The sequence below is a fragment of the Schistocerca americana genome, chromosome 7 (assembly GCF_021461395.2).
Source record: "Schistocerca americana isolate TAMUIC-IGC-003095 chromosome 7, iqSchAmer2.1, whole genome shotgun sequence".
Taxonomy (NCBI): domain Eukaryota; kingdom Metazoa; phylum Arthropoda; class Insecta; order Orthoptera; family Acrididae; genus Schistocerca; species Schistocerca americana.
The window spans coordinates 424,461,006-424,475,047 of NC_060125.1; the positions used below are offsets into that span (position 1 = coordinate 424,461,006).

At 44.1% G+C, this 14,042-nt stretch overlaps 1 protein-coding gene across 1 annotated transcript in view; it reads left to right on the forward strand.

The window, feature by feature from the left end:
- The first annotated feature begins 12,697 nt into the window (after positions 1–12,697).
- LOC124622342 (sialin-like) overlaps positions 12,698–14,042 on the forward strand; it is a 50,210-nt gene continuing 48,865 nt past the window's right edge. The window contains exon 1 of the mRNA XM_047148020.1: positions 12,698–12,743. Coding sequence (XP_047003976.1) covers positions 12,698–12,743 — 46 coding nt within the window. The remainder of the gene's footprint in view (positions 12,744–14,042) is intronic.

Genomic DNA, 14,042 nt, shown 5'->3' on the forward strand with positions numbered 1-14,042 from the left:
TGTCAACTTCATTCTACTCTCGACTACCGAGTTGAGAATAATTGGTATGCAGCTGTGCGAGATTGTTTAGTGACGATAGTGTGCACCGATTTTTTGTTTGAAATTCTCTACAGAGAAGCGAATGTAAAGGATGGTCCATAGTTGTTGAGAATTACCAGGCAGAATACACTCCTGGAAATTGAAATAACACCATGAATTCATTGTCCCAGGAAGGGGAAACTTTATTGACACATTCCTGGGGTCAGATACATCACATGATCACACTGACAGAACCACAGGCACATAGACACAGGCAACAGAGCATGCACAATGTCGGCACTAGTACAGTGTATATCCACCTTTCGCAGCAATGCAGGCTGCTATTCTCCCATGGAGACGATCGTAGAGATGCTGGATGTAGTCCTGTGGAACGGCTTGCCATGCCATTTCCACCTGGCGCCTCAGTTGGACCAGCGTTCGTGCTGGACGTGCAGACCGCGTGAGACGACGCTTCATCCAGTCCCAAACATGCTCAATGAGGGACAGATCCGGAGATCTTGCTGGCCAGGGTAGTTGACTTACACCTTCTAGAGCACGTTGGGTGGCACGGGATACATGTGGACGTGCATTGTCCTGTTGGAACAGCAAGTTCCCTTGCCGGTCTAGGAATGGTAGAACGATGGGTTCGATGACGGTTTGGATGTACCGTGCACTATTCAGTGTCCCCTCGACGATCACCAGTGGTGTACGGCCAGTGTAGGAGATCGCTCCCCACACCATGATGCCGGGTGTTGGCCCTGTGTGCCTCGGTCGTATACAGTCCTGATTGTGGCGCTCACCTGCACGGCGCCAAACACGCATACGACCATCATTGGCACCAAGGCAGAAGCGACTCTCATCGCTGAAGACGACACGTCTCCATTCGTCCCTCCATTCACGCCTGTCGCGACACCACTGGAGGCGGGATGCACGATGTTGGGGCGTGAGCGGAAGACGGCCTAACGGTGTGCGGGACCGTAGCCCAGCTTCATGGAGACGGTTGCGAATGGTCCTCGCCGATACCCCAGGAGCGACAGTGTCCCTAATTTGCTGGGAAGTGGCGGTGCGGTCTCCTACGGTACTGCGTAGGATCCTACGGTCTTGGCGTGCATCCGTGCGTCGCTGCGGTCCGGTCCCAGGTCGACGGGCACGTGCACCTTCCGCCGACCAGTGGCGACAACATCGATGTACTGTGGAGACCTCACGCCCCACGTGTTGAGCAATTCGGCGGTACGTCCTCTCGGCCTCCCGCATGCCCACTATACGCCCTCGCTCAAAGTCCGTCAACTGCACATACGGTTCACGTCCACGCTGTCGCGGCATGCTACCAGTGTTAAAGACTGCGATGGAGCTCCGTATGCCACGGCAAACTGGCTGACACTGACGGCGGCGGTGCACAAATGCTGCGCAGCTAGCGCCATTCGACGGCCAACACCGCGGTTCCTGGTGTGTCCGCTGTGCCGTGCGTGTGATCAGCGCTTGTACAGCCCTCTCGCAGTGTCCGGAGCAAGTATGGTGGGTCTGACACACCGGTGTCAATGTGTTCTTTTTTCCATTTCCAGGAGTGTATTATTCACTTTTGGATAGTCGGTCTATAGTCGGTCTACGTTTGGATGGTCGTTCTTTATAAGGAATGTGTGAGGAAAGTAGTGAGACTGACAACGTTGCGAGCAATCTGGCAACGCTATGTTATTTTACTTGTGCATACCGGTGTGTTTATCCCTTCCTGATGCTCAGTCCGACTTTCAGCTCGGTACAACCATCAGTTTACTTTTGAGAACGCCATCAGTGAAGTTGTATTTTTGTTGTTTGTTCCGAAAATGGAACAGCTGAATTTAGAACAACTTTATGCCAACAAGTTTTGTGTTAAACTTGGAGGAATCCGCGAGTGTGACCTGTAATTGGCGGGCACAAATCATTTTTGGAATTCCGAGAAAACGTTGAAGATGTACCTCGCCAGAAAGGCCTCCAACTTCAAAAACTACGAAAACATCGAACATGTGCGTGCTCTTGTGGCACCAGACTGGCCTTTAACAATATGGATGCCCTGTTAACCTAAATTAAAGCAGATGAATAAACTTAATGTAAAGTCAAATCGTATGAACTGAGCTCTCGTTAGTCGTCGATAATTATCAAGTAAAATATTATTTACGTTTGGATAGTCACGGGCACATAAAATTTTGACCGACGTTTTGCACATGCCAAAAGTCTGTGTCAAAAGGGCGAAAAACATCACAGCTGAGCAGCAGGACAATCGAGGAAACGGGTATGTTGATCTTGAGAGGATTGTCAAAGCCCACGAATTGTTCTGTTGTGCGATCGTGAGACATAGCGGCAAAGTCAGGAGTGGCACACCGAGACATCTCGAATGAGAAAATCAAAGATCAAAACAACGCTGATTTGCTCTTTTGAGTAGGGGTATTCTGATTAAAGAACTTGTTCCTCCAGGAAAACGGTCAACCAAATGTTTTACAAAGATGTCTTTGAAAGGCCCAGGAAAAGGGTGAATCGAGTGAGACCGGACATGGCAGACAAGTGGATGCTGCATCGTGACACCGCCCCATGTCAAACGGCCACTTCCACTTTTTGACCTCAACAGGAGCTCCTGTTGTTGGTCCATAGCCCCATTTATTAACATGATGTGAGTCCTAGTGACTCTTTTTCTTTTCTCTAAATTGAAAAATGTCTTAAAAGAAAGTCTTTTTCGTACTCTGTAGAACATTGAAAGGAAAACTTTGGTGTATAACAAATCAGTCGCATTACTTTTCTCACACACCTTGTACGTGAGTTGGGAGTTATTAAAGTTTAATCTACCCACAACTGCAGATTAATGGAAAACAAATATCTTATGCATCATAGTAAATGTAGAGTGAACCGTGATGTGCTTAACCACAGGAATGTCTTACAATGAAACAGTTAAACTGTGTTCTCTTTACCTGAAGCCAAGTAGTTAAGGATTTCCTTCAGTTATCACTATTACAGTGCCACAAGCCAGCAACCAAACACATCCACTGCAGCGGAAGAGACTTCTCTGAAGACAAAAGAAAAATTGTAAGGTGTGAGTGATTCAGACTTCTCCTACGACAACCTTGCGTGTGTGGTAGCTCTGTTACAACCAGAGGCCTATCATCACTATGTTACGTCTGACGATAGGTATTTGCGTGTGTATAAGGTTCAGTTTTTTTTTTTTTTTTGCTATGAGCAGCATCCACCCAGTAGTGTTCAAACAACAATTCGGGGGAATATTTTGAAACAGTGGATGACGAGAAGAAGACAGGGTGCGCAGTTAGTACACTAGAAAGGGGAATGCGAATTGGAGCGCAATGTGAAACATTCAGTCAGCTCATAACTGCATTCATGATTCAATATTGCTCAAGCAGCGCTCTGAGATTATATAACGAGAGACTTATTTGAGGCACAAAAGAATTGCAGACAATGGTTGCGGGTGGGCATTGATTTAAATCCACGGGGAATGTTGGAAATTTGTGCCGATCCGGGATTCGAACCAGAGTCCCCTGCTTATGAGGCACACGCTCTGACCATTAAGCCATCCGAACACAGAGTCAATGTAATGTCAAGATTAAAGAAAGGACAAATAAGGAGCAGCAGGTAAGTCCATGTTATGATAACAACATTTGTAAGTAACAGTTTGGACGCATTTTACAACATAATTCATGACATAAGATTAGGTTTAGAGAAGGAAGACAGTGATCTACATCTACAGACGTTCTCAGCAAACCACCATACGGTGGGTGGCGAAGTGTACCCTGCACCACTATTAGTCAATTCCTTTCCTGTTCCACTCGCAAATAGAATGGTTCAAATGGCTCTGAGCACTATGCGACTTAACTTCTGAGGTGATCAGTCGCCTAGAACTTAGAACTAATTAAACCTAACTGACCTAAGGACATCACACACATCCATGCCCGAGGCAGGATTCGAACCTGCGACCGGAGCGGTCGCTCGGTTCCAGACTGTAGCGCCTAGAACCGCACGGCCACTCAGGCCGGCTCGCAAATAGAGCGAGCGAAAAACGACTGCTATATACCTCCATATGAGCCCTAATTTCTAGTATCTCATCTTAGTGGTCCTTACGCGAAATGTATGTTGGTGGCAGTGGAATCGTTGTGCTGTCAGCTTCAGACGTCGGTTCTCTAAATTTTCTCAATAGCATTCCTCGAAAAGAATGCCGCCTTCCATCCAGGGATTCCCATTTGAGTTCCCGAAGCATCTCCGTAAAACTTGCATGTTGTTCGAACCTGCCGGTAACAAACCTAGCAGCCTACTTCTGAATAACTTCAGTATCATCCTTTAATCGGATTTGGTACGGATCCAAAATACTCGAGCAGTACTCAAGAATAGGTCGCACTAGCGTCCTGTATGCAGTCTCCTTTACAGGTGAACCACAGTTTCCCAAAATTATACCAATAAACCGAAGTTTATCATTCGCCTTTCCTACCACAATCCTCACGTGCTCGTCCCATTTCCTATCGCTTTGCAACGTTACGCCTTGATATTTAAACGACTTAAGTGTGTCCAGCAGGACACTACTAATTCCATATCCGAACATTGTGGGTTTGTTTTTTTATACTCATCTGCATGAACTTACGGTTTACAACATTTAGATCTAGCTGCCATTCATCGCTCCAACTAGAAATTTTGTCTAAGTCATCTTGTATACTTCTACAGCTGCTCAACTTCCACACCTTCCCACATGTCACAGCAACTTCAGCAAACATCCACAGATTTCTGCCCACCCTGTCCGCTAGATCGTTTGTATATGTAGAAGATAATAGCAGTCCTGTCACACTTCCCTGGGGCACTCCTGAGGATACCGTTGTCTCTGACGAACACTCGCCGTCCAGAACAACATACTGGGTTCTATTTATTATTTAAGAAGTTTTTGAGTCGGCACATATCTGGGAACCTATTTAATATGCTACTTACTTCGGTAATAGTCTGGAGTGGAGTACCGTGTCAAATACTTTCCGGAAATCTAAAAATATGGAATCTGTCTGTTGCCCTTCGTCTATAGTTGCTGTATATCTCGTGAGGAAAGGGCAGGCTGATCCATGGACATAAGCTTTTCGGTTTCAAGAAAATTTATTGTGTACCAACAGAAAATATGTACAAATATTCTGCAGCAAAACGCTGTTAGGGATATTGTTCTTTAATTCATTTTTTTACCCTTCTTGTATACAGGAGTCACCTGAGATTTTTTCCAGTCACTTGGGATATTAGCGATGAGGAGGAAGATCAGGACATGGTTGTATTAGCAAAACACGATAAATACAATGTACCAGTTTATCTCGTTAAAACTGACGCGATAAAAACTAATTCAGGTAGTGGAGAAAATCAGTACGAGGTTGACTATGAAGAACACAGTGACAGCAGTAACCAACAATAAAAACCTCGGCAGACACACAGCTTTTTGTCGGTATGTAATTGACGATTCCAGGGGACCTGAAGCTACAGCACTGTTGTTTTATTTTAGATTTCTGCATTATTGTCTACTCTCCTACTTTCTATAAATCTATCAACAATACTCTTTAACTATTCATCTACGAGGAGTGAAGTTGAATGCTACATAAAGCTCATTTACAGAGTGAAAGACACTGCCGATCTCAGTAAAAGGAGAAACTTTCTTTAACTATCCCTAACAACAAGGTTCAAAAATGGCTCTGAGCACTATGGGACTCAACTGCTGAGGTCATTAGTCCCCTAGAACTTAGAACTAGTTAAACCTAACTAACCTAAGGACATCACAAACATCCATGCCCGAGGCAGGATGCGAACCTGCGACCGTAGTGGTCTTGCGGTTCCAGACTGCAGCGCCTTTAACCGCACGGCCGCTTTGGCCGGCCCTAACAACAAGGATGCAAATCTTTAGAAGTTGTGGAAATCACGAACATGAAATAGATCACAAAACAAAATAACACGTAATTGGTGCAGAGCTGTCTAGTGCTGAAGTGACATGTTACCAGACTAACGTACCAAATATCTTGTTACATATTATCAATGACGCAACTATTTCAGATTCATTATTACGCTATACAGACATAAGATACACTAAAAGTTACATGAGTATACAAAAATAAACACAATAGGCATGATGATTAAAAGTTATAAAGCAAAAGAACGGGTAAGTGAATATCCTCATGAGTGTAAATCGATATTTGCATTGGTAAGTCAAGAAATGTAAGTTCTATAGCAAACCAGCTGGGATATACAGCTCAGATTATTAGAATATTAAGTACTGCAGGCAACCGATAAAGGGTCACAGATGATTATTATGATGGAAAAAGTGAGACAAGATGAAATACAGTAAGAAACGGTTGTGTACCACAGATTATTTAGGTAGAAAAGATTCAGTAATGTAGGCAACTGGTAATGGGCCACAATTCACTTATTAAGTAGCTGGTTAGGCGAAGTAATTCCACAGTATAAAAATTAGCAAAAAGTGAGCCCATTAGCACTGAAGTAGGGATGTGATACTGAACCTTTCAAGACGGGTATACTGAAAAATACCAGTAGAAATACTAATCATCGTTTGTTAGCGCAATAATATGAAGAATATAAAGACATAACGATATGCTCTTCCAAAAAGCATCCCATACGAGCAAACCAGTTTACCTGTGGTTACTTGTACTTTAGGTACTTAGGGCTATGCACGGCTCTGTTAAAAAGAATACACTACGTGTATTCAAAAGTATCCGGATACCCCGGATCCACTGCAAGTACTATGACAGGCGGGAGGAGAGAAAACTTGGATTTCACGGTCGAGCTGCTGCCATAGCCACACATCACGCCGGTAAATGCCAAACGAGGCTTCGCTTGGTGTAACGAGCGTAAACATTGGACAACTGAACAGTGGAAAAACGTGGTGTTGAGTGACGAACCACGGTACACAATGTGGCGATCCGATGGCAGGGTGTGGGTATGGCAAATGCCCGGCGAACGTCATCTGTCAGCGTGTGTAGTGCCAACAGTAAAATTCAGAGACGGTGGTGTTATGGTGTGGTCGTGTTTTTCATGGAGGGGGCTTGCACCCCTTGTTGTTTTGCGTGGCACTATCACAGCACAGGCCTACATTGATGTTTTAAGCACTTCTTGCTTCCCACTGTTGAAGAGCAATTCGGGATGGCGATTGCATCTTTCAACTCGATCGAGCACCTGTTCATAATGCACGGCCTGTGGCGGAGTGGTTAGACGAAAATAACATCCCTGTAATGGACTGGCCTGCACACAGTCCTAATCTGAATCCAACAGAACACCTTTGAGATGTTTTGGAACGCCGACTTCGCGCCACGCATCACCAACCGACATCGATACCTCTTTTCCTCGGTAATTTCCAGTCACCATTTGACTCCCATGGTGCTCCATCAGTGTCTGCTTTTCCATTGGCTGAAGGCTGTCCCCACCAAAATTACATAGTTCTTAAGCTCTACAGGCATGATTTGACTCAACATCACCACTTCCCAGACTAAACTAATGTATTACAACAATATTTAAGTAAAGGTATGCCATAAACATTCAGTTACATTCAGACCATTTACAACAAATATAAGTAATCGTTGGTTCATAAGAAAATAAGCTAGCATTCTTGTGCAATTGTGTTGATGAAAAATGACAACAGACTGTCGTTAAATATTGTTTAACATTTATTTATGCCGTCTTGGCAGAAGTGTCTTTTGATTTTCTTACAGTTGTGGTGTCCGCTAATATATGTGATTGACCCCTTTTAAATTTGGAGAGTTTTTTAACAGTACTTGCAATCAACATTTAAATAAAGTTACTGGCAAATAGTAAACTATTCATCAAGTAACTTCACAGTGTATGAAAGTATGAGGCTTCCAGGCTCTATTCATTTGTTGTGTAATTGAGGGAATATGACGTTCTGTCAAATACGTGCATAATAAAACGATATAAAAGACATCATAAGCCAATATTTAAAATAGATACAGATGAGTAGCTTTCTGCGATGGTAACTATACTCAATTCTGTCGTCTGAGATATTATTTGTTGAAATCGTATGAAGTGATTAAAAGCTGCTAATTCAGAGGTTCACTGTGAAAATGTTTGTTCACTTTACATTATTAACGTTAGTTGGTTTAAGGATACTGAAATTATTTTTGTCACTTTGGATGCACCTAGTTTTCCTGGGATCGCCGATATTTTCAGATGTGCATTAATATTTGATTGAAGATTATCATGGGTTCTCAAAAAGCTGCAAGAAGTCATCTTTCACCTAACTTGACACTCCGCCATTTTTGGAGCATTGTCTCCTGCACAGAGGGCATGCAAACAACAGCCGTCCAAATTCCCAGCTTTGGGATTTACCCATTTCCGTTGATGCTGTTCGTCTTCGTACCTGGCTGGCCTGTAACGGTTGCCCAGCCGTGGCGCTTTGGCTATAAGACGGCCACGCCGCGCCCTGAGCCCAGGCCCACACAAACAAGTTTACCTTACCTCCTACTAGTTCTAGACTAAAAAAAACTCCACCCGCAAAGAGCACGAAGACCCAACGGTACCGACCCGCCGCCTTGTCATCCTCAGCCCACAAGCGTCACTGTACGCGGATATGGAGGGGCTTCGCTCTTGATTGCTCTATAACCCTGCAGCTCAATGCTGGACTAGAATTTGCTATGGACTTGGCATTGTCTCTGGCTGTCAGTTCTCTGTTACTGTATTCTTTTCTTTCTCGTGTGTGGTTCAATAACCCCGTTAACTGTCAGCACACCGCTCTCTCGGCCGTATGTCAGTTTCCGAGAACCGCCACTTCTCACTCTTCTGTTTGCCTCACAAGAGCTGAGTGCACCCCGCTTGCCAACAGCGCTCGACAGACCGGATGGTCATCCATCCAAGTGCTAGCCCAGCCCGACAGCGTTTAACTTCGGTGATCTGGCGGGAACCGGTGTGACCACTGCGGCAAGACCATCCTACCAACTCCAGGCGGCCAAATCGTCCACGAACATACGCGTAACGTTACAACCTATCCAATACTACACCAAAGTTGATTACCACTCAAGCGGTGAAAAACGAGATTAGAGAAACAGAAATACACACTAAGTACTGAATAAAGTGTGGTGTCACCGCCAGACACCACACTTGCTAGGTGGTAGCCTTTTAAATCGGCCGCGATCCGTTAGTATACGTCGGACCCGCGTGTCGCCACTGTCAGTGATTGCAGACCGAGCGCCACCACACGGCAGGTCTAGAGAGACTTACTAGCACTCGCCCCAGTTGTACAGCCGACGTTCATAGCAATGGTTCACTGACAAATACGCTCTCATTTACCGAGACGATAGTTAGCATAGCCTACAGCTACGTTATTTGCTACGACCTAGCAAGGCGCCATGGCATTTGATATTATTTAATGAAGCATGTACAATCAAGAGCGATGTTCTACAATTATGGATTAAAGTTAAGTATTACAGCAACTGCGTCCGTTTTTCTAAGTTCTCATTTCCTTGTAATGTTCCAGACCTCACGCCAGCCTGCGTGAGCTTAAACGCGTGCCTTTCGGCTTCCTCTCATAGTGACTTGGCTGTCTGGCCAAGTCAGAACATAAAGTATTAAAACAAGAAGAAAAGATTGGCTCTGAGCACTATGGGACAACATCTTAGGTCATCAGTCCTCTAGAACTTAGAACTACTTAAACCTAACTAACCTAAGGACATCACACACATCCATGCCAGAGACAGGATTCGAACCTGCGACCATAGCGGTGGCGCGGTTCCAGACTGAAGCGCCTAGAACCGCTCGGCTACAACGGCCGGCCAAAAAAAGATTCTTTGAACGCAATACTAAGTGGGTAGGCACTGAATTCCAAATGAATACTGTTGGTTACGAAAAAAGAATTCTTGCAGACTCGAGATAGGTACACACATCCACAACGGAAACACAGTCGATATTCGGACAGAGAAAAACAAGTTCAACTAATGGCGTTTAGCTGATTGCGGGCACAGTGACCCTTCGCTAATTGGGTTCACAGTAGCCTCGTAAACATGTAAAGCTGTTTTCTGCAATATTTTTGCACATGTTGAAGTATTTGCCCCAATGTGATTCGTCCTTTTTGTCTCACTATCAGTTCATTTACTCACTGTAGGAGGTCCAGGTTCAGGGTATTCTTCAGGAACGTTCTTTTTTGGGTTGACTTCACTTTTAATGGTTTTTCCGAGCAATGGTTTGGCGGAGAGTGTGGGCAGCATTCTGCGGTTGTTTGCTGATAACGCCGTGGTGTACGGTAAGGTGTCGAAGTTGACTGACTGTAAGAAGATACAAGACTACTTAGTCAAACTTTCCAGTTTGTGTGATGAATGGAAACTAACCCTAAATGTGGAAAAATGTAAGTTGATGCGGAAGATCAAGCCTGTAATGTTCGGATATAGTCTTACAACTGTCCTGTTTGACATAGCCAAATTATTTAAATATCTGGGCGTAACCTTACAAAGCGATATGAGGAGGAGTGAACATGTGTAGGGAGGGCGAATGGTCGACTTCTGTTTATTGGAAGAATTTTAGGAAGGAGTGGTTCACCTGTAAAGGAGACCGTATTAGGACGCTGGTGCGACCTATTTCTCTTGAGTACTGCTTGAACGTTTGGGCTCCATGACAGGTCGGATAGCAAGAAGATATAGAAGCAATTCAGAGGTGGGCTGCTAGATTTGTTACTGGTAGGTTTGAACACATTACAGCTCAACACCAGCATCGACAACACTGGTCCGGCCGCGGTGGCCGAGCGGTTCTAGGTGCTTTAGTTCGGAACCGCGCGACTGCTACGGTCGCAGGTTCGAATCCTGCCCCGGGCATGGATGTGTGTGATGTTCTTAGGTTAGTTAGGTTTAAGTAGTTCTAAGTTCTAGGGGACTGATGACCTCAGATGTTAAGTCCCATAGTGCTCAGAGCCATTTGAACCATTTGACAACACTAGTGAACACTATGTTGGCCTATGTCTGGGATGACTCCAGCTTCCAAACTAGATTCTTCATTACGCTGTTCACTGTCATCATACCATGCTGCACCTGAGATTTGGATACACTACACTGTTTGGACTTCACTCTTTGTTACTCTATGATCGTTAACGCTACATTAGACTAGAACTTTGCTATGCACCTGGTATCGCCTCTAGCTGTCGTTTCCCTGTTATTGTATTCCAGCTTCCAAATTTCATTCTTCATTGTGGATTTCACTGTCATCATACAGTACCTCACCCGAGATTTGGATATGTTTTGTTGTTTGTACTTCACTCTTGGTTACTCTATAAACCTGCAGCTCTATGCTGGACTAGAATTTGCTATGGACTTGGCATTGCCTCTGGCTGTCACTTCCCTCTTCCTGTATTCTTTTTCATTCTTGTATTTGATTCAATAACCCAGTTAACTGTCATGTGTTCATCTGTATTCTGTGCCACAATATGAATGTATTGTCACTTTGTTGACCATGCACAGTGAACCAACAATACCTAAGCCACACACAAGAATGGCTTTCAGCACCCGGTTGCTGCAGCAATAACTGAACTGAAAGCCTCAAGAACAGAGTTGCGACCCCCTGGAACAGTGTAAAGCGCTGACAGGTTCGGAAAACTAGGGTACAATCGGTCGTTCTCGTCACACAATAACGTCATCAGGACAGACCAACCGTTACAAATATCCTGACTTCCACAGCTTAGTTCTCACTTTGCAGCTAACCAGTCCTGAGGTGGGACCTGTGACGCTCTATCTGTAGCCTGCCTAGGTGACTAGGATCTACGATGCAACAGCCAGGCTACCCTCAAGGACTTAACTGCCTTAGGCTGCTACCACCTTGATTCCACCTTCGTTGATGAGAAGTCTTGGGCCCGCTGGAGGCTTCGCTCAGGGAACCTGGTGAGGTGCTGAACTACCATCAACCCATGGAAATGCAGTAGCTGCCACCTCCCTAGCTATGTGTACGACTAGACACCGGTATCACTTAGCATTCTCTTGCTGAGAGGTCATGAGTAACCACCATTCAGGTTTTATATGTATCGGTCTCCAAAATGAGTAAACCCGTTATGAGCGCAAAAGAGCTCTATTTTTATTTAGACAATAAAATCATTTTCCCCAGTCCCGATAGGTGCCTACTTTCACTCTCTATCACCGAAAATTTTTGAATCCTTCGATAAATTTGCTTAAGTCCTTATATCACGTCTAGACTTTTTTAAGCTAGTATGTACCATGTCCTGTGTCCCTTGCGACATTTTGCAAATCATGTAACACAATGTTATTATCTGCCTAAATGTCTATTCTTGTAACACGGAGGCTATGCGTATCATGCAACCTTATCTCTTATATGTGTAATGAATACTTTCTTAAATGGAAAACAGCAGGTGCTGGCTGTCACCGAAATACCAGTTCCAATGAAAAGGATTCCCACGTCGACAGCATTTCAATCATTTCTCTCCTTCCCAATCTCGTACATTTAAATCTTGTTCCTCCAGATGGATTACTTTTATCAAAAACTTATCTTTAAATCCGACTCTTCAATCTGGTCATTCATATTCTGCTCCAGATAATATTTCTGATGGTCTTTCATAAATTTGAATGAGTTGATATCTAAAACGGTAGATACACAGACACTGATAAAGCTACTGATAAGGTACAGAGATGTATAAATAAGACATATCTGAAAGATTCATCTACAGTAAAGGCTTAGCATAATGATGTTGGAGAAGACATCAGCACCTCCTGGCGCCAAGCCATTCAGTAAGAAATTGCATACTTACTATGTGTCCAGTCTTACTAAACTTACGCGTTTTATTACCTCGGAGTTTCAGTATGGTCGTAACTTAAAATGAGTAGTCACTCCTGTCGGTATAATTTGCATAAGATATACGAACAAAATAGCGTAGCTACTTTTTTTGTTAAAGACCAGCTTTTTTACTCGGTATAATTTCGTTGCCCTGCAAACATAATTCACTCTATAGACAGCTTTGCAATGACATTAACTTGTTATACTTGATAAATGCCGATTGTATGCATAAATGAAAATCGATTAACAATACCGTTTCTCTGTTGGGAGGGCTCAAGGAGCCGTCTATTGAGAGCTCATAGAAGGCCGTGCACTAGTTCATCTACGATAACGTTCTCCAATTAAACCGAGTACGACGTTGCTGAAAATATTTTCTCAGCTCTCACTCAAAGCGGTTTTTCAGTAATTCTTTAATGAGAGAGAGTAGAAGCGATTTGAAATCTACTAATTTTGAAAACGAGCTCAGAATTTTGTTGCCAACAGGACGCTGAGGCTATAAGCACATCGAATATCACAATACTGTGGTAAAAGGGGAAAATAAAAACTTAAAATTTTGCTTAACTGGACAAGTAAACGATCATGTTCTGTCGGAGGGAACAATATAGAACTACTGGGTAAGCTACGGCTCAAATTTAGACTTCATCATGATTTAACAAATATGTTGCAGAAGTGGTAATATAAGAGACACCTCCTCAGTGTGCAACCGACACGTGAGCTGAATTACTCTCGGTTGCACGGAAACCATGTTTGAAATCTAACAGTCTGAAAACGCAAGAAAGTTCACTAAATCCTATTTCTTTAATGTAACTTGCTGAAACTGCTTGTGAGGCAAGGATGAAATTTCATATAAGGGGCAGTTAAACGATATTCGAACGCCCACTACAACGGGACCATGGAATAGTTCCATTCAAAATTAATCACCGCACGCTTTATGATAATTATCCCACTGGCCGACGAGACGATCAATTCCTGTTTCGTCGACCGCTGACGGATCCACAAACTCACCTTCTCTTGGACTTCCTCGTTCGACTCAAACCGACGTCCACTTATGTCTTTCTTCAGGTCGCCAAAGATGTGAAAATGACACGGTGAAAGATCCGGGCTGTACGGGGGATGAAGCGTAGCCTTCCCCCAACTGGCAGTGTGGGAGCGGGCGTTATCGTCCGACGGGATATTTCCATCTGACAGCCTTCCTGGGCAATTTGACTTTGTGGCGCTTCGGAGTTTCTGCAAAGCGTTTCCATATCACTGCG